The sequence below is a fragment of the Pangasianodon hypophthalmus genome, chromosome 20 (genome assembly GCF_027358585.1).
Source record: "Pangasianodon hypophthalmus isolate fPanHyp1 chromosome 20, fPanHyp1.pri, whole genome shotgun sequence".
In the NCBI taxonomy this organism is placed as follows: Eukaryota; Metazoa; Chordata; class Actinopteri; order Siluriformes; family Pangasiidae; genus Pangasianodon; species Pangasianodon hypophthalmus.
Window position 1 is genome coordinate 1,644,526 of NC_069729.1, and position 22,997 is coordinate 1,667,522.

General features: G+C 41.7%; 1 protein-coding gene across 13 annotated transcripts in view; it reads left to right on the top strand.

Moving 5' to 3' along the window:
* cacna1da (calcium channel, voltage-dependent, L type, alpha 1D subunit, a) overlaps positions 1 to 22,997 on the top strand; it is an 81,030-nt gene that overhangs the window by 10,752 nt on the left and 47,281 nt on the right. For all 13 annotated transcript variants that reach the window (XM_053242429.1, XM_053242423.1, XM_053242426.1 and 10 more), the window contains exons 2-8: positions 8,963 to 9,102; positions 11,947 to 12,113; positions 12,812 to 12,964; positions 13,232 to 13,428; positions 15,776 to 15,879; positions 20,049 to 20,215; positions 22,805 to 22,879. In XM_053242429.1, coding sequence (XP_053098404.1) covers positions 8,963 to 9,102; positions 11,947 to 12,113; positions 12,812 to 12,964; positions 13,232 to 13,428; positions 15,776 to 15,879; positions 20,049 to 20,215; positions 22,805 to 22,879 — 1,003 coding nt within the window. The remainder of the gene's footprint in view (positions 1 to 8,962; positions 9,103 to 11,946; positions 12,114 to 12,811; positions 12,965 to 13,231; positions 13,429 to 15,775; positions 15,880 to 20,048; positions 20,216 to 22,804; positions 22,880 to 22,997) is intronic.

Consider the following 22,997-nt stretch of genomic DNA (forward strand, 5'->3'; position numbering starts at 1 on the left):
ATAGAAAATTAAAAAATAAGGAATTCAGCAATACTGTGGTATAAAATAATTTAGTGATTGATTAGAGCCCTCATTTACATAATGCATAAATTAAAAACTGATCTTGTATGGACATTTCTATAGGAACGCAGAGCAACAGTGGGAGTTTTGTGGTGTTGTATTGATCCAAATGGAGTTCTAGTGCAGCAGATTGCTCTGTCCAAACACACGCTAGGAAACTTTGTCCTGACTAGATGAAATTGATACCATTATACCATTGATAAGCCTGGCTTATACTCGCTTTCAACGAATTCCACGCATACACAAGAGGACCGCAGCAGATACACTATATAGCCAAAAGTATGTGGACACCTGAGTATAAGAACATCCCATTCTGCGCCCCTGTGCATTAATATGGAGTTATTCCCTCCTTTAATATTATAATGAGCTCCACTCTTCTGGGAAGCTTTCCACTAGATGTTGGAGCGTGGCTGTGGGGATTTGTGTTCATTCAGCTACAAGAGCATTAGTGAGGTCAGGCGCTGATGTTGGGATGTCGAGGAGGTCTGGGGTTCAGTCGGTGTTCCAGTTCATCCCAAAGGTGTTCAGTGGGGTTGAGGTCAGGGCTCTGTGCAGGACACTCGCGTTCTTCCACTCCAACCTTCACACACCATGTCTTCATGGAGCTCGCTTTGTGCACAAGGGCATTGTCATGCTGGAACAGGTTTCAGCCTCTTAGTTCCAGTGAAGGGAAACTGTAATGCTACAGCTTACAAAGACATTCTATACAATTGTGTGCTTCCAACTGTGTGGCAACAGTTTGGAGAAGAAGCACATATGGGTTTGATGGTCAGGTGTCCACATACTTTTGGCCATAAAGTGTATGTTGAGGATGTTTGGAGCGTCTCTTGTTCACATCCTCAGAAATTATCGCTACACATCCATGTGGTGCAATACCAGTGTAAATAGTGGAGCACCACTATTATAGCACTGTGTTCACAACTGACTAAACAAACTAGCGTTGTGTCTCAAATCCCATACTTATGTAGTATTCTAGACTGTTATTAACTACAAACACTAACTGGAGTTTCGATGTGAGATGCAGCCCATGACAACAATCATGATGACGACAACAGAAAGTTTTAAGAGCGACAGAGCTCGACAGTGTGTTTAATGTCGTTGTGATAAACATTTTACAGTTCGATTTGAAAAGCTGACCGATGGGGATGTTTTGGCTCTGAGGTGCCAGCTAGTGGCTGTCGCTCTTCCTCCAGGTGTACATAAAATGCTTAAGCAAGTGTGTGAACAGTGTTGCTTGTGTTGCCACTGCTTCTGCATGCACACTCAATCTCAAACGCATGAAGTATACACCAGGCCTTATATGAAATACTGAACGTTTGGTTTAGACTTTATTTGAAGTAGAAAATTACTGCTATAGCTAATTTCAAAGCCTATGACAAAAAGGAGTGTTGAAATGAGCCACAAAGCTCTCTTTAAGCCACAGGTTCCTAGCCGTGCTAAAGGTGAACCTCTTGTCCTGCACATATTTTCTCTGCTCTAACACACACACACACACACACACACACACACACACTCTCTTCAACTCAGGAAGGGCTGTTCATTAGTTGATTAGTTGCATCAGTTATGTTGGGAGCAGGCAACACTAATATGTGTAGGACAGGAGGATCTCCAGTGATCACTGTGGTTCTCCCAACCACATGGTCAAATGCATTGTGAAACAGCTAGTATTTTATCTGATATATCATCCTCTGCCACTCTTTCTTTCTTTCTTTCTTTCTTTCTTTCTTTCTTTCTTTTTCTCCCCCTCTGTCTGTCCACATCTCAAGCAGCAGCCTGTGGTCCAGTCCAGCCTTTTATGGCGTTAACAAAAGCGCCTATCTCTCTTACACTGGGATAAGTGCTCCACTCAGTTGTCAGTAAATTGTTGGCAAAACAAGGCCTGCAGCAACCAAAGGGCTTCCCCCTGTACACACACACACACACACACACACACACACACACACACACACACCTTATACAATGTCCACACATATACCATGACCAAACCTACAAACAGCAACCACAGTCGTCCTACTTCTTCGTTCCTAGTCATTGCTTGATTTGTTTGTCAGTAATTTTACTTGAATTCCATAATCCGAAAGCACATACTTATATCGGTGCGACTGTTTTTTTTTATTGAGTGCAGAAAAGAGAAAAACAAACATGAAGTCATAAAGAACATGGACAAATGCACTCTCTTTTTTTTCTCCAGTCTTTACTGCCTACCTGGCTCATCCAGTAGAACCTGCAGTGAGAGAGGAAAGAAGGAAAGTGCACTAAAGAAAAAAAAAAGGGGGGGGGGGGCATCAGATCAACATACAAAAGAAGTAAAAAAAAAAAAAAAAAAAGGCCTTAAGGAAAGCTGGGAATGTTGAAAATGTTTGAATTTGGAGAAAAAGGAGAGAAAATCTGTCCAAGTACAAAAACATGTTATTGATTGCCCCTTAAGTGTGAATTTAATCTTTTCTAGATATAAGAAGTGAACAGAATGCAAGAACATCGGGTCAGCAACAAGGGGGCTGGGATCGATATGTGTATATAGTATAGAGGAGGAGCAATCAGTCACAGATTGCCAAAAAAGTGGCTCCAACTAAACAGAGGATGAATTACAGCTTCCAGGTGTGTAGCTTGCCAATTAGCATGCAAAAGAAGATCATTCTTGACTGAGTTGAACTCACTCCAGAGTCTCTGTAGATCTGCCAAGATGTGCACCTTGGAGTTCTTGTAATACAGCTGCTCATGTTTTCACACTAGCTGAAGGACCTCTTCTTTGACTGGGAATAGAAGAAAATGGAGCATAGGTTGCGGAGGCACTCCCACTGGAGGCTGCAGGATCAGTGATCTGTGCACTTGCACTAGCTCAGGCATGTGCAGCTTGTGGGCTCCAGACAACTCTGGATAAAAAGGATGCCATGAATGAGGTAGGCTGTGATCCTTTGGATCCTCTAGGGATACCAATGACGTGAAGGTTGTTTCTCCGGGAGCAATTTTTCCAGCTTTTCCTTAAGTTGAGCAAATTTTAGACCTGAGTGAGCTAATGTTGGCATTGAAGGTTTTGTGCGAATACACTTTGGCAATGAATTCAGATTTAGGTGATAAATTTTTTTCCTTGATAGTTATCAAGACTTCCTGTAGTGAAGCAGCAGCGTTAGCTGCCACAAGGTGCAGTTGGTCACTGCTAGCTTAACTCGGATGACTAACTTCATCAGAATCCAGTGATTCTGTCAAATCGGGCTTAAGATTTGGCATTTCAGAGGTTTTAAAATTGTAGAGAGTTAAGAAAGGAACTTAAGATGGTGAAAAAGTAAAGGGTTGCACGAAAAAGGACAGAGAACAAAAGTCAGAGAGCAACTCCAATGTGCACGTCACTCTGTGAGAACCACACTGGAAGCCTTTATAGTCCCAATTTAAAAGACAGAAGCCAGAAGACAGCAGCTCTCTGTGTGGGACTTTGTGGTGTTGTGGTAAAAGCCTTGCCTCTCAAGTAAGAGGTTGCTGGTTTGAATCTGGCTTGTCCCCAAGCTTGGAACACTGGGTGATGGTGGGTGGTTGCTGAGAACAGATGGTAGAGAAGGGGTTAGTGAGGAGGAAAGTGAGTGACTGAGGTCTTAAAAAAAAGAGAATTTTTACAGTGCTCCCTCTCTATTAAAAACAAAGCAATAATTCTCACTTTCCATCAGACCCTCTTAAGGCCTCTCTGCTACTGCTTTCTCAACCTTTGTCTCCTATAGTCTGAGGACCTGCAGCATCCTCAAGCTTTACTACTCATGATGTCCTTCTTGCTCCTCATATTTCAGAGTCCTGTATCTTCTTTGATGCATCATATGCTGCAGTATCCTCAACCTTTGCCACTCATGTAGCGGACTTGCATCTTCCTTGATGCCCACAGAGTCCTTGACCTTTGCTGTTCACATAGTGGAGTCTTGCATCTTCCTTGATGCCCACAGAGTCCTTGACCTTTGCTGTTCACATAGTGGAGACTTGCATCTTCCTTGATGCCCACCACACCCTCAACCTTTGCCACTCACATAGTGGAGGCTCATGTTTTCCTTGACACCCACCACACCACGCCACACCACACCACACCACACCACAGACTCCTCAGCCTTTGCCATTTGTATCCTGGGCACATGTACCTTTTGCAAGGCTCCTCATACTACTGGTCCTTTACTCTTTGCATTCTGGAGACCTGGGTGTTGTTTGAACCAGTAATCATATCACCCAGAGACAACACTCATCCAGCTGAGCTATAGGACCTTGTGTTAGGATTATTTCTTATAGGAGTTTTCACTTTTGGTTTTCTTTGTCCCAACCCAATACTACAGCAAAAGAGGGTTTTGAACCAGGGTTCTCACGTATCAGAGAGCAGGAACCTAACCACTACATTACAGGTGTAACTAGTGTGTTGGACTTTTGTCTTTTAAAAAAATGGCTCAACTGCTTGAGGCAAAGAGAACATCATTAACATGTTTGTGGATAAAGAGTTGGTTCATTCCTTTTAGCTCCCAAAAGATGATGTTCAGCGCACAGCACTCATCCTGTCCCCTTAATTTCTCTTAGAAGTGACTGACTGGTTGATGTCGTTTGGATGGTCCCTTGTTTTTGAAAATATTACAAATGGAAGCATAAAGAAACACGTCTTTATGGGTCTTTGATTAATTAGAATTAATGGTTATATTATACACAGTAGTTAGAAAATGCCATATCTGGGCTTGACCCAACAACCTCTAGTAGTAAGAACCATGTTGTTAACCACTATGCCACAAAGTGAATGATGTGTTTTTTTTGGTTTAACAGAAGACTTGACAACAGGAACCAGAGAACGCATAAGAACTGATGGTGTATAAGGAGCTGGTTTAGCTCTCAACATGCAGTTAGCCAAAGCACCTTGGCCATCATTAGCGCATTCGTCCTCCATTTTCCACACTTCCTTTCCTTTTGGGTGAAGTGCCAAACTCTTATATGGCTTATATTAATGCTTTTAGTGCATTAGATGGCAGGTAGGAAAGGGAGTCAGCATAACTGTAAATTCCAGAAACCAATGCCATCTGATGGAATAATCTTCAAAACACGAGTGTTTCTTTTTATAGCAAGTAAGCCAAAGTGATGATTTTTTTTTTTTTTAAAAAAAGGAACAGCTAGAGCATTAAGAAAGGCAATCACATCCCATTACAGTTTCACAATCTATTATAGCAAGACATAGTTTAACTTCTCAATTTGTATTGTATGGCATCTTATACACCATGTGCTCATAGTCCACATTTCTTCTCTCCTTCCTCAATACCTACTGTACCAACAGTTCCCAAACCTTTGCCACTCAGATTCTAGAGACCTGAATATGCATCATCCTCAACACCTATTATACTTCACCTTTGCTCCTCATTTCAAGGAGACTTAGCTGGGGTTCAAACCAGCAACTGATTGCATGAGAGGTGAAGGTCATCCAGTTGAGCTACAGGACCTCTTAGTAGTGCTGCCTCTTATAGGACTTTTCACTTTTAATCTTGCAGTAACGCAAACGCAAAATCAGGGCCTCCATCTAGGGGCATCAAGCCTCGGAGATTATGATGCTAACCACCACACCAATGCAGGACAGACAATATTGCATATTGGATTTTTTTGGCATTTGGCTTGTCACATCTTTTTCTGGAACATTCCAAATGCCATCGCACCATGTTTTTGTTTGATTAGTGATAATAATAATTAAGCATCTTAGATACCTTGAGAACGTCTTGCATTGCAGTGGTGTTTTTAAGCAGATATCTTGGTGAAGGAAGGCAGGGCTTTTCTCCACACCAGAATGTGGACAAATCAAACATTTTGTCTGTATACACCAGCACTTTTGGGTGTGTCACTGTCTTTTCTAAAACATAAGACACACATATATGCTTCACATGTAGCTGGTGCTTCTTCTACAGCCAGGCATCATATTTACATTGTGTGTGCAATGTCTGTTTTGTATAACACCACAAATACAAACACTAAAATCAGCAAACTATAGCATTCTATTCTCATAGCTCTTTATACGGCAGCTCCCACTCGGCCGCGTTGCAGCTGTCCTATAAATAAAAATGCCTGATACGATTTTTTTACTTTTCACATCTGTCCTGAGTGGAAAAGGTTCTGAAGCATCTGGGCCAAATCTTCCAGATTCATATAGAAACCCTTCACTTCATCCTGATTTACTGCAGCTCTTACTTCACCTGAGAGATATTTCATTCCACTTCATTTCTCACAAACAAGGCATTTTCTACCATTCTATCATTTATATATTATATGACGTTATATATTTCTGTAACGTCATTAATATTATATATAAGAATGTTCATTTGGTCATTTTTACTGGTCTGTTGTCCTGTACTTAAAGGAAACCTCCACCCTGAGTGACTTGCGTATTAATCTTTACAATTAACATGCAGTCTTTCTTGGCGTCCATGATTTATCTTATAGTGAAATGTTGACTTTTTTTAGTTTAAACATCTTTCTTCAACACGTTGGTCTATTTTCACTCTGGTTAACAATTTCTTACATTACCCACAATGCATGCAACCTGCTGACAGTAGTGTAGTGGGACTTAGCCCTTATGCTTCATAGCCACCTAAAGAGAGCGATGCAGCGGCACTTTAGTCCTTTAGTCTGTCCTGGTCTCTCATCTCCTCATCTGTACACGCTGCTCAAACAGATCAGCTTCCAAAGATTCAACTCTCACGCCAATTCTGCGACTTTGAGTCCAGCGTTTGCTCCAGTGACTCCACAACTTCTGCACTAGATTTCTTATTAATATGATACTGAACGTCACTGGAAAATGTTGAGGGAGAAAACAGGCTCTTGTTTTTAGAAGCTAACAGCGAAACCTGGTATCACTTATGTTTTGTGACCAGTGAATTTTTTTTTCTCCTAGTACATGCCATTGTAACACACAACTGCTAACTTCTCACAGGAATAATGAAAATACAGCACCAACAAAAACATTATCACTAAACACATCACAAATATTTCAGTATAAACGTTTAACGTGTTTAATGTAGCACTAGGGGGTTCAGGGGAAGTGTATTTAGTTACAGTAATGCTACTGATATAACAAAGTGGTGTCTGTATTGATTTTTTTTTCTGTAAGCAGATTGAGAGTAGTCCAGAAAATGCAGCACACAAACCAGAAGTGTGTGTGTGTGTGTGTGTGGATTATTTAGTCAGGCTTTTATGAGGAGCAGTAACAGGATGTTTAATCATGATTGTTACAGGAGTGAAGCAGGTCCACGAGGAGTCGTTTTAGTCCCGAAACTCCAAAGGTTGTGTGGTTTGAGCAGATGGTCGGAGAATTGCCCCCCCCAAGGGGAACATGTGTGTGTGTGTGCGTGTGTGTGTAATTGTGCACACATGCATGCGTGTGTATGTAAATGTCATTTTGTAGGTTGTGCACATGCTCGTTTCTGCACTGTATGAGCGTGTGTGAGATGTTTAACATCCTGTATGACAAACATTGCGTCTCACTTAAGCATTAATATGATTTACAAACCACACACACACACACACACACACACACACACACACCACATACACTTTCTTAGTAACAGTTAAACCAGAAACCACTCTCTTCACTCACACTCATACACAAACATGCGCTTTGCTTGAATGTGTGTTACCACATCCGTGGCAGCGGCACAGTGGTGAACATGACCACTTTCCTGTTTTGTGTGTGTGTGTGTGTGTGTGTGTGTCTTTGTGTCGCAGGCTGTTTTTGCACTGGTTTGTTTCACAAATGTGTGTGTTACAAATCCAACCTTTAATATAATAAATTATAATAAGTAAGGAAATAACTTGTATGTGTTGCCGTTATAGGAAAATAAATACTGACAGGGTGGTGTGATGAAACAGAGTTACTATTGCCACCCCAAAATTGATTATTTTCCTATAACAGCACGCCACACGGTGGTTTATTCTTCTTATACCACAACATTTTTACAACAGTTAGACATTTTGATTTATTAAACACACTGCCTGATCATTCAGAAATAATAGCTGTTGAACCTGCAGCTTGTGTAATCCTGAAATCAGCCTTAATCTGGACTATATTGTGTCCAAACTAGCTGAGTGTAATGCCTGTAGAGACAGAGAGAGACAGAGAGAGAGAGAGAGAGAGAGAGAGAGAGAAGGAGAGGTTTAACTCTTCACACTGATAAACATCCAGACTGTATCAAGTTCTTAAGGACATTTTCACATCTATCAGAAAACACATTAATGTGCCCTGATGTTTAGTTGTAGGTGTGTTTGTTGGAGGAGATGAATGTTTTTTATCATGTAAATGGGAAACTCATTTAAACGCTGTTTCAGACCGTCTTGAGCTGCTTACAGGAGAATATATTCTGTCAAAAAACTCACCTCTGCTGAAATTTTTAAACGGACAGTGGAGTGTAATTTATTTTTTTTTTTGCACCATGTTGTCCATCAGGGCAGAGCTCACATCAGCAGAAAGAAATGACAGACACGAAAGTGTCCTAACGAATGTTCCCATGTTCTACATCTTCACATTCTTTCTTGTATTTCTCTGGCCTGTGTGTATATTTGCCAAATACAAGTGTATACAAACAGAGCATCTTCTGACCATCAGGTATAAAACAATATCAATTTTGTGAACATTTCAAAATATCACCACTGTACTGTGTTGTATTCAGGAAGAAGCTGCTTAGCTAGATTTGACACATTCCCTGTTCAGAAGGAGACATGAGGACAGCAGTCATTTAAAGTTACTTATCTGGTGACATTTAAAGAACTTTGCTCTGTGTCGCTAAATACTTTGCCTGAAGAATCATTTTGGTAGTGATTTTATAAATTACCATATCACATCATAATGAAAGATTAAGTCATTATTTTTATAGTAATTTATCTTCACATCTCTTTTTTTTTTCATTTCTCTGTATTCCAGGAATCAGTTGAATATGCCTTCCTCATCATTTTTACAGTTGAGACCTTCCTAAAGATCATAGCGTACGGGTTAGTCATGCACCAGAACGCGTACGTCAGGAACGGCTGGAACATGCTGGATTTTGTCATCGTCGTCATTGGGTAAGTGTGTCCTGAGGAACTCTGTTTTTTTTCCCCGTTCTGCCACAATTCATCTGTAATCACTAATCAATGTTACGCTGTCTGTTACAGCAGCTTCGCTCAAAGGCATCTGTTTCTGGATTAAAACTATCAGACTATTTAGCATCACAGTTTAGATGCAGGAAACGAGAGACTACAAGCAGAATACTAAATGTAAATGTAAATAGTCCATTTCCAAAAGTCAAGATCGAGAGCAAACAGGGTTAAACAAGGTACTGTGCTGTGCAGAGGTCTGAGTCGCACGTGAAGAAATCCTGCAAAGCAAAGACGCCTCAGGAAATAATCAAATAAAAAGTTTCTACATGTAAAAAAATGGAATATAAAGAGCAGGAAAGAGTGATAAACTAAACCAGGTCAGTATTTGGTGCGATCACACTGTCATTGAAACTGCATCTACTCTCTCAGGTTCTCTGTCGCTCAGTTTTATAAGACGGAAAGTTTTTCTTGCATTTTGGAGGCCCAAAGCTGCTTCAGTTTCTGTAGATAAAATCAGAACAGCCTCCACTATTGTTTTATCTGAAAAGTACTCTATCGCTGAATACGCAGCGATAAAACTTTCTTTTGAAAATGAAAGTTTGGGGAAAATGAGCTTGTTTCTACTAACACATAAGACATGTAATAAACATCTAAGACAGTTACTTTACAATGCCAAAGTAGTGGACAGGCTGAGAAAAACAGAGAGGGAATTAAACAGACAACAATCAGGCTGGATACTAAACTGAAGAACACATGCTGCTGTTGCCATCAGAGCTGAGATGAGGCGACCGCTTGTTTATGCATCATGAATAGCATGAATACATCAGGATAGGGATTATTTACGTAGACATGCAGGTGTAAATGCACACACGATGGGCTCAGGAGGTCTGAGAAGCATTTTAGTAATGTTACACTAAATACAGACTAAATATATCCATCTCTCTCAAAACTACATCCGAGAACTGAATCGATCTGAGGAATGCAGTTTGCCTTGCCGCTCCAGGGCTGGGGGTTCGATTCCTGTCTCCGCCTTGAGTGTGTGTGGAGTTTGCATGTTCTCCCCATGCTTTAGGTTCTCTGGTTTCCTCCCCTAGAACAAAGACATGCGTTGTAGGCTGACTGGCATTTCCAAACTGTCTGTAGTGTGTGTGCAGTTGTGTCCTGTAATGGGCTGGCCCCTGCCTCGTGCCCCGAGTTCCCTGGAATAGACCCCGTGTAGGGTAAGCCGTACAGAAAATGGATGTAATGCAGGCAGAGTTATTCCTCTGAATTTAGGGAAATTACAAATTTGAAAAATATGTCTTTGGTGCATTTCCACTGAATTATCCAGATAAAATTCGGATGCTCAGTGAGCACTGCACACACAGGCGTTAGCAGAGTCAGTAAAGTCTGATGAATCATAAAAAGATGGAGTTTTGCTGAAGGTCAGTGGTGTGTGTGTGTGTGTGTGTGTGTGTGTGTGAGAGAGAGGGAGACAGCTGTGTGTGTAGTGATGTCATGCAGGTCCTGCTGTGCCAAGAGTGAATATGTCTGTTCCTGATCTCCGAATCTGCTGCGTTAATTCATTACAGTCACATGCTCACTCGTCTGTCTTCTCTGTCACCTTCCAAATAAAAATCAGTTCTCTCTCTCTTCTTGTGAGCTCCTCCTCCTCCTCTGTAGTCATGCGCCCTAAACACACACACACACAAACAAACGCGCGCACACACACATTCCTACAGAGCACTTCAAGCAGCTATATGACCCAGAAAAGACACGAGGAACATCATCAAGTCTCCTTGCTGATAGAATGACTCACCATCTTTCCATACTCATCTCTTTTTGGAGTAATGATCCTTGTAACTCTTTTTTTTTCTTTCCCTCTTCCTCTTTCCTTCTCTATATTATCATTGTCTAATTTTTTTTGTCATTCATGTCATTCTTCTCCCATCCTCTCCTTTTCTGTTTCTTTCCCACACACACTAGTGCCTCAGCCTCTTTTCCTTCTTCTGCACCATCCCTTCTTCCCTCTTTTCAGTGTTAGTACAGCCGAGTAGACAGTCAGGTTTGTTAGACTATGCGGAAGTGTCTCAGTGTTTCTGTCTCTGACTGTCTGTCAGACTGATGGTGTTAATGATGTGTAACTGCTACAGACTCGCTGTTTAATCGGCAGATTATTAATGACATGTTCAGAGTGTTTTGCATATGCTACAATTAAGTCTGAGAATTAATACTGACAACAGCGATTGCTTAATGACAAATTTATCACTGTTTTCCCCATTTTTCACTTTCATTCTTTAACAACTCTCACTTATCATTTGTTTTCTTAACAATTCATACTCAGGTTTCTTACCAGTTCCCCCCCTTTTTTTTTTTTTTTTTTTTTACAATTTAACTTGGTTGATAACGTTCAACACATCCATGCTAACCTGCAAAATATGAAAAGAAAAAAAAATCCCTGTAAAAATAGTCAAATAAACATGACTAGAGCAGACATAGTAGCCATGCTAATCTTAGTAAGAGCACAAATTTAGCCAGCTGGTAATTTAGATTAACTAGCAGCAGGGAACAATGTTACGTTAGTTGCATTTTAGGCATTCTGAATCTCTCACGCTAAAGTAGAGGTAAATAAGGTTATTTACACGAGTAACAGTGATAATCTGTTAAACGTGGCATACTCTCACACCGAATCTCATTGTACTTGTTCAATGACAGTAAAAATATTCGTATTCTTATGAAGAACTCTCTGATACGTCATGACGGAGTCCATTCTTCATACAGAAGAATTTAATAAATGTAAGGTTTTTTTTTTTTTTTAAAGAGTGTGAAATGTCTGTTGTGTTTCTGCAGACTGTTCAGTGTTATCCTAGAAGTTGTGACCAAAGAAGGGGGTCAGCAGGGATCAGGAAGCCCCGCCCCCTCACACGGCCATGGAGGCAAACCGGGAGGCTTCGACGTCAAAGCGCTGCGAGCCTTCAGGGTGCTGCGACCCCTTCGCCTGGTCTCAGGAGTACCTAGTAAGTGACCTCCGACACTTACAGATCTCCGCTTTTAAACTTCACCTGCGTGTACATGGTTCAACAGTCTTTTCCGGTGACTTGCATAAATGTTTTTTTGAAATGATTTACGCTGAACATGGGTGACGGGGGTGGGGGCTGTGGCTGTTACGCTGTTATGTTGGTCATCCCACTGCAGAAACCCTTCAGAAGGTGGATGTGAAGTGAACACAGCTACACCACATGGCCATATGGCAGCTCTCACTCATGGCCCCAGGAGTGTTCACTCCGAACAAGCTGTTAAACTCTGAGCACCGAAGCACACTGTCGTGTACGCCGTTTATGCACGTGTGAATTTCCTGAAAATATCTCAGTTAAAACACACACAATATAGATAAAATACAGAAAATATAGATATATAGAAAAATACACACAGTAGAGTAAATTTACTGACTAAATTTACTGACTAAATGTATTTTAAACCAACAAAGAAAATGGGAAAGAAAAGCCAGGTAACCCCGTCAGCCTGCCCCGGTCTTCTCTTCTCTGCTCAGATGAAATGAAAACTCTGGAACGTCCACTGAGTTGCCTGTTTATTATATATACATGACTAGTACCTAATAACCTGGCAGCTCAGTGGATATTTTATGTCATCGCTACAATCACCTACAAGTTTACGCTAATTAATCTGAAGTATGTGTGTGTGTGTGTACCTGCAGGTTTACAGGTAGTGTTGAACTCCATCATTAAAGCCATGGTTCCTCTTCTCCACATCGCTCTGCTGGTCCTCTTCGTCATCATCATCTACGCCATCATTGGCCTTGAGCTCTTCCTCGGCAAAATGCACGCAACCTGCTATATAGTTGGGTCAGGTGGGTTTCAGATTTAGCTTCAGGCTACAGCGACACAGGCTTGATGTGTGATCGAGTTGGCAGCTATGCTTCCAGTTGCAGTTTTACTCATGTATTATTGTTTTGCTTTATAGTATTTATAAAATGAACAACTTTAAACTTATACTGTAATGTACTGTACAGTAAAATAGAGCAGAAGAATCGTTCTAATGAGAGATATTCACAATTATACAGGTGTGTATATGACATGGCAAGGTTTCTTTTCTCTTCTTCAATGTGTGTGTGTAGCTTTGATAGCGGTGGACGACCCAGCTCCCTGTGCAATAAACGGTAATGGCCGTATCTGCACCCTGAACAATACAGAGTGCAGGGAAGGCTGGCAGGGTCCCAACGGCGGCATCACCAACTTCGACAACTTCCTGTTTGCCATGCTAACGGTGTTCCAGTGTATCACTATGGAGGGCTGGACAGACGTGCTGTACTGGGTCAGTCACACCGCTGCATTCAGCATTTTATTCTCGTAGCATTATTTAGTGAGTGCTAGTAACCCAAGTCATTTCTCAGTACGAAATTCTTTTGTTTTCCCCTTGAGCTTGAGAAAGACACTATTACAGATAAGTTATTATTATTAATGTTATGATACAGAACAGGCTTTTAGCTGTGCAATACTCCCCGCTCCTCCCTTTCTGGGTCAGAGTTGCTCAGGGAATGCTACAGCATGAAAATCCAAATTACTGCATTCTTCAGTGTTTCCTTTTGTCTTCTATGTCTGATTATTAGCTCATCATCAGGGGTTTGGAGAACTGACTTTTGCTCTACTGGAGCTTTTCTGACTTACTGCTACCTATCCTTTATCATTCTCTCATTGCTCTTTTTTATGTTAAGCCGATATAAATAGAGTGATATAAAAACATATAAAGTTTAAAAGTTTAAACAGCAGGGACTGTTTAAATGTAGTAAAGGTAATAAGTAATTACTAAATACTCAGTAATTCTGTAAGACGTGCGATTCACATATGTCAATCGTACGTGTCCCTCTCTGTCCACAGCTACTCGCCATTAATTTTTTTTCCACTTAAGGTAAGATAAACGTTATTAATCCCCGAAGGGAAATTGTGCACGTGAGCTAAATATAAACTACATAAACATCCATTTAGATCATACGCTCACGCTTCCTTTATGCTGTGAATAATTTTAAATCATAACCTATGCCAGTGTTCTGACAGACATCTCATCATGGATGTTAGTTCATCACCTGAAACTGAATCCCAGCACCTTGCGTTTGTTCTGGAAAACATTCTGCTATCCTGACCTGGCCATGTAGATATCGCCAACATCAGGAGGATTTGGCCATTTCAGCCCACGGAGCCCACTCAGGTGCTTGTTCTGTCCCATGTCATCTTGAGATTGGACCTCTTGTTCCTGGCAGGTCGTCTCCCACACGCCTGCAACTGATCCAGAATGCAGCTGCATGACTTGTTTTAAATCTCAGCAAGTTCTCCTGTTTTTTTTTTTTTGTTTTTTTTCTTCTCCGAATGGAGGCGTGGGTTCGACAAGCACAACATAAACATGGCTGAAAGTTCAAGAATAAAAAAGACAAACACAAGGATTCATGTGTGTGGACAACCTGGTCAGTAGTCATGATAAAGGGAGGCCTAGCACATTCATAACACACAGAAAAACACACTGAGTATGCACAGGTTCATGCTGTGATGTCAGTGTTTTTTAAAAAAAAAAAAAAAACATTTTTCATGTCTACACACAAAAAAGGAAAACATAGTCTTAAAATTTCTCCATTTTGAAGGTTGTTTTCAAAAGGCTTCATTTTCAGCAAGCTAGACAGCATTCTTATGTGGGCGGGAGGCCAAAACGCAAAGAAAAAAACTACCTTTTTAATAACACCCATATGTGTGTGGATAGGAACTAGAATTGATAGATTTTTGACATTCTGTTAGCTTGCTCTCACATCAGGTGATTCTCTGAAATATCAGAATTTCCTCCTCCTAGATCAGCATAAAGGAGATGGTGAGATGGCTCACAGCCCACACACAGCAGCAAAAAAGCCAAGAGAGAGAGACAAATCTCTCTCTCTATCTCTCTTTCTCCCGCCCACCACTAACCTTGCGCCAGAGCTCCAGAACACACCGGACCCTTCCTCCAGCAAGGCAGTGATAACGTGTGGGCTCTTCACATCACTTTCTCTGCACAGATCAGAGATTCTATTTCAGGGTTGACATTTGTTGCTTTGTATCTCACTCTGCCTGCAACTGTACTCCTCATTAACACACGCTGTGTTTCTTCAACTCAATATGGAGTCGCAGCATGTGAGATTCATTCAAAAAAAAAAAATTAATGTGCTGCAGCTGTCTAATGTTTCGCCTTATCATCATCAGATCATGAATGCTGATGATTCCACAACCTTCTGTGGCTACAAGACCAACAGAGCATTCTCTTCCTCTCCTCACTGTCAATCAGAGTGGCTAATATACTGTTCAGCTAGAGGCAGGGAATTGAACATGACTAAACCAGGGGAAGACATCCAAAAAACAAAACAATATAAATAAAAAATAAATACTTAAATAATCAGACTAGATGAGTATAATGTGAGGAATAAAACAAAAAGGGGTGTACTGCTTTAGGAAAATATCAGACCTGATGCAAAGAAATGTGATTTGCAGCTTCACTACTGTCAGAGCTGCTGTTATAGGAATTAATCTTTTATCTTCCGTGACTGACATTTTCTTCCTGCTTCTATCTGTTTCTCTTCACATGTTTCTCTATTCTGTATTCTTCTCCCTCGTCCTCTCTCTCTCTCTCTCTCTCTCTCTCTCAGACGAATGATGCGATGGGGATGGAGCTGCCCTGGGTCTACTTTGTGAGCTTGGTCATCTTCGGCTCTTTCTTCGTCCTGAACCTTGTTCTGGGAGTGTTGAGTGGGTGAGAAGCTCGCGTTCTTCACTCCCGACTGCTCTTTCTCTCTCTGTACTTAACACATTCTCTCTGTCTGCCTTTAACGTGGTCTTTCCCTCATCACTCTCTGGGCATTGAGGAATTCCTCTCCTCCTTTCTGGCCATTTCTTTCTGTTTGGGTTAACACTGATCTTTGGATTCCTGCAGATGAACGACGCTGTTGGCCGGGAGATACCGTGGAGCTACTTTGTTAGTCTGATCATTTTGGGCTCCTTTTTCGTCATGAACCTTGTGTTGGGTGTGCTTAGTGGGTAAGAACAATGTGTCGGCTGTGTTTAGTGGGTAAGAGAGGTGTGTGTAGTGGGTAAGAGAGGTGTGTGTAGCGGGTAAGAGAGGTGTGTTGGGTGTGTTTAGCAGGTTAGAGGCGTGTGTAGGGTGTGTTTAGTGTGTTACAGGGGTGTGTTGGGTGTGTTTAGTGGGTAAGAGAGGTGTGTTGGGTGTGTTTAGTGGGTAAGAGAGGTGTGTTGGGCGTGTTTAGCGTGTTACAGGGGTGTGTAGGGTGTGTTTAGCGGGTTACAGGGGTGTGTTGGGTGTGTTTAGTGTGTTACAGGGGTTTGTTGGGTGTGTTTAGCGGGTTAAAGTGGTGTGTTGGGTGTATTTAGTGTGTTACAGGGGTTTGTTGGGTGTGTTATCGGGTTAGAGTGGTGTGTTGGGTGTGTTTAGTGTGTTACAGGGGTTTGTTGGGTGTGTTATCGGGTTAGAGTGGTGTGTTGGGTGTGTTTAGTGTGTTACAGGGGTTTGTTGGGTGTGTTATCGGGTTAGAGTGGTGTGTTGGGTGTATTTAGTGTGTTACAGGGGTGTGTTGGGTGTGTGTTATCGGGTTAGAGTGGTGTGTTGGGTGTGTTTAGCGGGTTAAAGTGGTGTGTTGGGTGTGTTTAGTGTGTTACAGGGGTTTGTTGGGTGTGTTTAGCTGGTTAAAGTGGTGTGTTGGGTGTGTTTAGTGTGTTACAGGGGTTTGTTGGGTGTGTTATCGGGTTAGAGTGGTGTGTTGGGTGTGTTTAGCGGGTTAAAGTGGTGTGTTGGGTGTGTTTAGTGTGTTACAGGGGTTTGTTGGGTGTGTGTTATCGGGTTAGAGTGGTGTGTTGGGTGTGTTTAGTGTGTTACAGGGGTTTGTTGGGTGTGTTATCGGGTTAGAGTGGTGTGTTGGGTGTGTTTAGTGTGTTACAGGGGTTTGTTGGGTGTGTTATCGGGTTAGAGTGGTGTGTTGGGTGTGTTTAGTGTGTTACAGGGGTTTGTTGGGTGTGTTATCGGGTTAGAGTGGTGTGTTGGGTGTGTTTAGTGTGTTACAGGGGTTTGTTGGGTGTGTGTTATCGGGTTAGAGTGGTGTGTTGGGTGTGTTTAGTTGGATGATTGACTAATTAATTATTCTCTGATCGCTTTCTTTAACTGTACCTGACTACAGTGAATAAAAATGTAATCGTGCAGACTGAGTGCTGTTCTCAGATCAGTAGTCTTGTGTTGAATCTGTCACTTGTGTGATCAGTGTGGAACTCTGATGATAGAGCTGCACTGAGCACTAAACGTTCTCTCACCTCTGCCTTGCAGAATTTCACTTCCGTTTCCAGACAAGGACGCGTTCAAAGGATTGACACCAGGAAGCGCGTGGAGACATTAAAAGGAGACAAACAGACTTTAGACAGATGAAGGTCAGAGTGAGAGAGTGAATTGGCAAAGCTGAAAAACCTGCACAAAGGAAACTGAAGCAGACTGTAACACAAACCAAAAACAGCCATGAGTGAGTGAGAGAGAGAGAGAGAGAGAGAGAGAGAGAGAGGGACATTACAGAGGAAAAGAGACAGCAGAGTGCTCCTTCTATCATCTTAAAGCTTTTTAACATCTCCAAACCTGTGATTTCACACATTTTCATAGGATTTGCTAAAGGTGTTAAGAATTACATTCTGTCCTTTCAGAGGTAATCGTGTTATTGCAAACCTCTTTTAAAAATACGATAACGAGGTTGTGACAGTATGAGTGTTTTGCGATTACAGGCACATCTCAACAATATGTGATCAAAAATTCCATATGTGAGTGATTTATTTAAAGCAGCTAATTATTCAGTAGGGATCGATTTAGAGCTGCTTTCGTTTTGGCCAAAACAGCTTTAAGGAGTGAGAGGTACTTCTCACCGCTACTTTTCACCACTCGTGGTCGTGCACTGTCCAGAGGATTAGCAATGCATGCTAACGATGCAGTTGACTTAGCTCGGAAGTGGGAAATTGGAGATTGGTCATTTTTGTGGGGAAAAACCGTGGACGCCTCCATGTTCGTCCTTTGTTAGCAACAAGCTTGTGAGCTAACTGTGATGAGTGATATATATTTTCGTCCTCAAAACATCGAGTGAGTATAGTCAGTGTAAGATTTACCAAGCAAATGTGTCTGTATGTTGATTGATATGAAGTAAATATGTGTATATACAGTATAACTCATTTAAAAGTACAGAAGTGCTAGTTTGTTTACTGCTGATGCTGGGAGCGGCCATGTTGATTTGACGTCACTCACTGAACTTGGAGGAACTCTGAGTTGTGAAGACAATCCCGGGTTCAAGAGTACCAATTCCAAGTTGAGGGGCATTTTCTTTGTTTTTTCCTGGTTCGGAGAATATAAATTACTACTTACAAATTTACGAGTTATGAGCTCTAGTCGAACGCAACATAACTGTACTAGCTACGTACACTCATCTGAGGTACCATCCATCTTCTGCTTTTTCCTTCCAAGCTTCGTTTTATACACATTTAGTGAGAGGGCGAATAAAACAGCATAAGGTGAAACAACCGTTAAAAGATTTTCTTCCATTTTTGTGTGTCAGAGAGTAAACGGGAACTAATTGCAAGCAGAAACTACAGTTTTGAGTAGGGAACTGAAGAAGCGTCCACACTCGCTGTAGGACTGACCCAAGGTATCATTCGAGACAGTCATTTGGATTTGTCACTTTACAACATTGTACCTAATTTGCATAGAATTGAGAAAATCTCAAATGAAATGTCGCTTGACGCTGAAATCTTGGCTCTGTGTCGTGCGTGTACGTAGAAAATGAATGAGCTTCTGTCGCATTGTCTCCTGAAAGTGTGAGTGTTACACACCTCATGACAATCACATGCTCGCTGACCTCCTCACCTCTCTTCTGTTTCTTTCTCCTTTCTTTCCTTTCTCTTCTTGTTTCTCATCCTCTCCTGTCTCTGGCCCCTTCAATTGTCGCTTCTTTAGTTTTTTTTTTCCTCTCCTCTGCTGATCCACGTCCTCGGCTGAAATTAATCTCATTGCCCCGGCCTTCAGTTCTCTCAGCGTTTCCTCTCACTGTGGAGACATTAATACTCTTCCTCAAACACACACACACAGACACACACTTACTATCTGGATGCACACCAAGTGTGTCCTACACACAAGGGCAAACTGAGGCAGTCGGAGAGACTATGCATACACACACAGTCATGTATAGCAGGGATTCCTTCGTCTCTTTTGTCTCACAGCGTACTCTTATTTTAGAGTTTCTGACTCACTGCTCGAGCCGTGACTCGTGTAATCTCTTGACTCATTAAGTGGGGAGCGCACATCGTATGTGGCTGGGTGAAGGATGCTAAAGCCATGTTCACTGCGTGACCTCTAGCGGGGTGGCTGTTATTAGGAGAAGACGAGCAGGCCGCCTGCTGGTAGAGACTGGAAGTGAGATATCGCACAGTGCAGTAGAGTGGCGTGCACTGCCTGACTCTCTTTTATATGGAAGGCCAGAGAGGCCATGCGTTATTATTTCTGTCATAGAGGTTCCAGTGCGCAGCGTGCAAGGCTGAAAGCCAGTATATTTCACTTATAAGGCTAAAGGGCTAGGTCTGATTTACTAGCCTAGTTTCTGTGTGTTTTATTAAACTATTAAACAATAGTCATATGTATTAAAAAAAAAGAGGGTATCAGGTAGGAACTGAATACAGGAACTCCTATTCTGAGCATGAAATAACGACGTACAGCCTCTCTGTGCTTCTTCAGTTTTATCTTAATTGTGTAATTTATAAAATTTTGATTTATGGTGTGCAGTGTGATGGAAGAAAATAAATGCTCATACTTGTGTACATGCATGTGGACACTGCCCTGTGAGTGTGTTTGCACACGTTTGCTAATCACTGTGCATTTGTGTGTGAGCATAGTGAGTTCTCTAAGGAGCGAGAGAAGGCGAAGGCCCGCGGAGATTTCCAGAAGCTCCGTGAGAAGCAGCAGATGGAGGAGGACCTGAAGGGCTACCTGGACTGGATCACACAGGCCGAGGACATCGACCCTGACAATGAGGATGAGGAGGATGGGAGCAAACACAACCGTGAGTCCCTAACACACACACAGGACAATTTTTCAATTCGACTCGTATAGTTCTGTTTCATTTTACATATGAAATTTATGTAAATATATCTGTCTAGGTATGAGCATGAAGTAGCCGTTAAGTAACTCACAGGTGCAGTCTAAATGTAAAAACGGTCCAGTGTATTGAGCGCTGGCTTCCTGAGCTCCAGACCAGCTGTGCGTGCATTGTACTGTGTGCTTGAGGTTGTTGGCTCAGCATTTAGCAGCGCTGCAGGAGGAAGAGTGCAGACGAAAAGAGGAGAAGTTTGGCAGAAGAAAAGCCTAATCCAAATCCTCTTTCACAGAGAGCAGATTTACGTACACCGCATTCAGACTCCAAGCTCACACACAAACCTTCATGCTTACACCACAGCTTTATCATGAAACCCACAGGGTTAGAAGTGTTTAAACAACACACACCACCTTGACACACTAACGGAAGCCTATACGAGTTAAACTACGGCGATTTACAGTGCACCTTCCAGAAACAAACGAGTCCAAATCATTTTTTAATAAATGTATCCAAGCCATTTCACTGGTTAGAAAGCACATCATTACAACTTATGGCTCGTTTTTTAAACTGATGTCAGTTGCTAGCATTTGTCAGCATGCTGTGGCTCAATATTAGGAAACATATCACAGAAAATATAAAGTATACCGCACTGTGCGATATCTCTGTGCGCACTGTGCGATAGTATAATATATAATATAAACGTGTCCCAAACCTCTCCATTTGCTCCATGAACACTGGAGAGAAAAACAGTGATCGCTGCAGTTTTTCCAGCCAGATGCTAAATTACGCAACTAGCTAGCTAGCAGTTTCTTTCATGTCTCATTGCACAAACATTCAGTAGTGTTAGCTAGTTAAAAATGTTTCAGTCATTGAGACACTCATGCCTCGCTCTACTAATGCTCCATATTTTAGACCGGTAGGAACTGAATCAGATTCCAGTTGATTACACGCAAACGTTAGCAAACAGAAAGACGTTTTACAGCAGAAACAATATCAGAACGTCTCACGACATTCCTCAGATCAACCTCATCAGCACATTAATCCTCTGTGTTTATCATCCTCACCATGTCTAATTGCCATGGCTTTAATTTTAACATGCCATTACGAACGTTTCCATCCAAATGTTTCACCGATTTTACACTGATTTCGGCTACAAACAACACACACCCACTACATCATCATTTATTACAAAAAGCCGATTCCATTTCCATTTCTCATTAAACTTTTAGATGATTTGTTCAAACTTTTTTTCCATTCAAATTTTCACTCAGGTGTTTTTTTTAAACTTACAAATAAGATGTTAAATTTTCATATCACACTAACTGTGTGTGAGCCGCTCCTTCCCTAATCAGCCTTATGTAATCCTGTAGCTTTTAATCAACAACGTTAATTATTACATATTATAACTGCTGATTACGCTTTTACCTGTCAGGTTGTGTGAGTTGCAAAACACTGAGAATTTATTAATACACAACATGTGGATGGAAACCACATCAGTTTTATCACAGTATTCATTGATGTTTCTGTAACTAAACTCTCATCTTCCTCTTGTCCCTCTCCAGCACACCAGACCACTCACGCCTGCAGTGTTGCTGCTCTTTGTTGTTGTTGTTATTTAGTTGTTGTTGTTATTATTAATGTCACGTATGCTTTAAAACCACCGGTGCCCAGCCGCGTCCTCTGTGTCAACGTCTGTCCACATTCTGCCAGATTCCAGCTCCTGACTTGTGCTACATTGAGAACTGGTCATTAAAATTCTGAGGGTTGCCAGGTCTCCACAAATCACAAAAAGCACTCAAAAGACCTGAACCAAGCCCAGAAAAAATTACAGAACCTTGACACTGTAATAGTTTTAAGTTCATTCGTTCATTGGGGGGAGAACCCATAAGTAACTGTTTTACTCACGTTTCCCTCATGTCTTATTTTATGTACAGTTCCCACTACAAATGAAACGGTCCTGTAGGTTGTAGATACACTATGTGCACGGTTTGCCATAACCGATGTTTGTGGATATTGATTAGATTTCATTCTGCCAAGATCTTGGCGGCCATGGACTATTTTTAAACCAGCCAAAAATAAAATAAAAACAACACCCGTAGACTTGCTTTTGTTTCCTGCGAGCTTCCGCCAAAACTAGTCCAATTTGGAGTGAAAACTGCAACCATGGCAACCCATTTTTCTTCTAATCACACTTCATTAATGTATGGCTATAACATATTATTTAAATATGTTAACACAGGTTTAAGAGTAGGTTCAAGTCTCCCCAGGATTCATCTTCCTCGTACACCATGACTCGCAGCGTTAGTGATGGAGTAGTGTCTCTGATTAACACCACTACACTGTACAGTACAGTTTACTGCTGATTAGCACGTGTCTAGTCGGGAGCTGGAATCATCGCAGACGTTGCAGGGGCTCCTGGAGGTGTGGCTGAGGATTGTCTCTGCTCTAATCGATATCCAGCCTCATTACTTGCTCTTTCACTCTTGTGTTGGTGCTGTGTGCGTGTGAATTCGTGCGCTTCCCTGTTGTGTGGCACGGGCCTGGCGGCTGGCACAGGGGTCACAATCGCTGACATCATGAACAAGAAGAAGAAAGGGTTAGCCTGGTTCAGTCACTCTACTGACACTCACGGTAAATCCACACACACTTCCCCCAAGCTGTGTGACTGTGTGATATGGTAGTAGTTTGTCTGTGTGTGTGTGTGTGTGTGTGTGTGTGTGTGAGGAGGGAGTGTGTTTGGGATAACGCG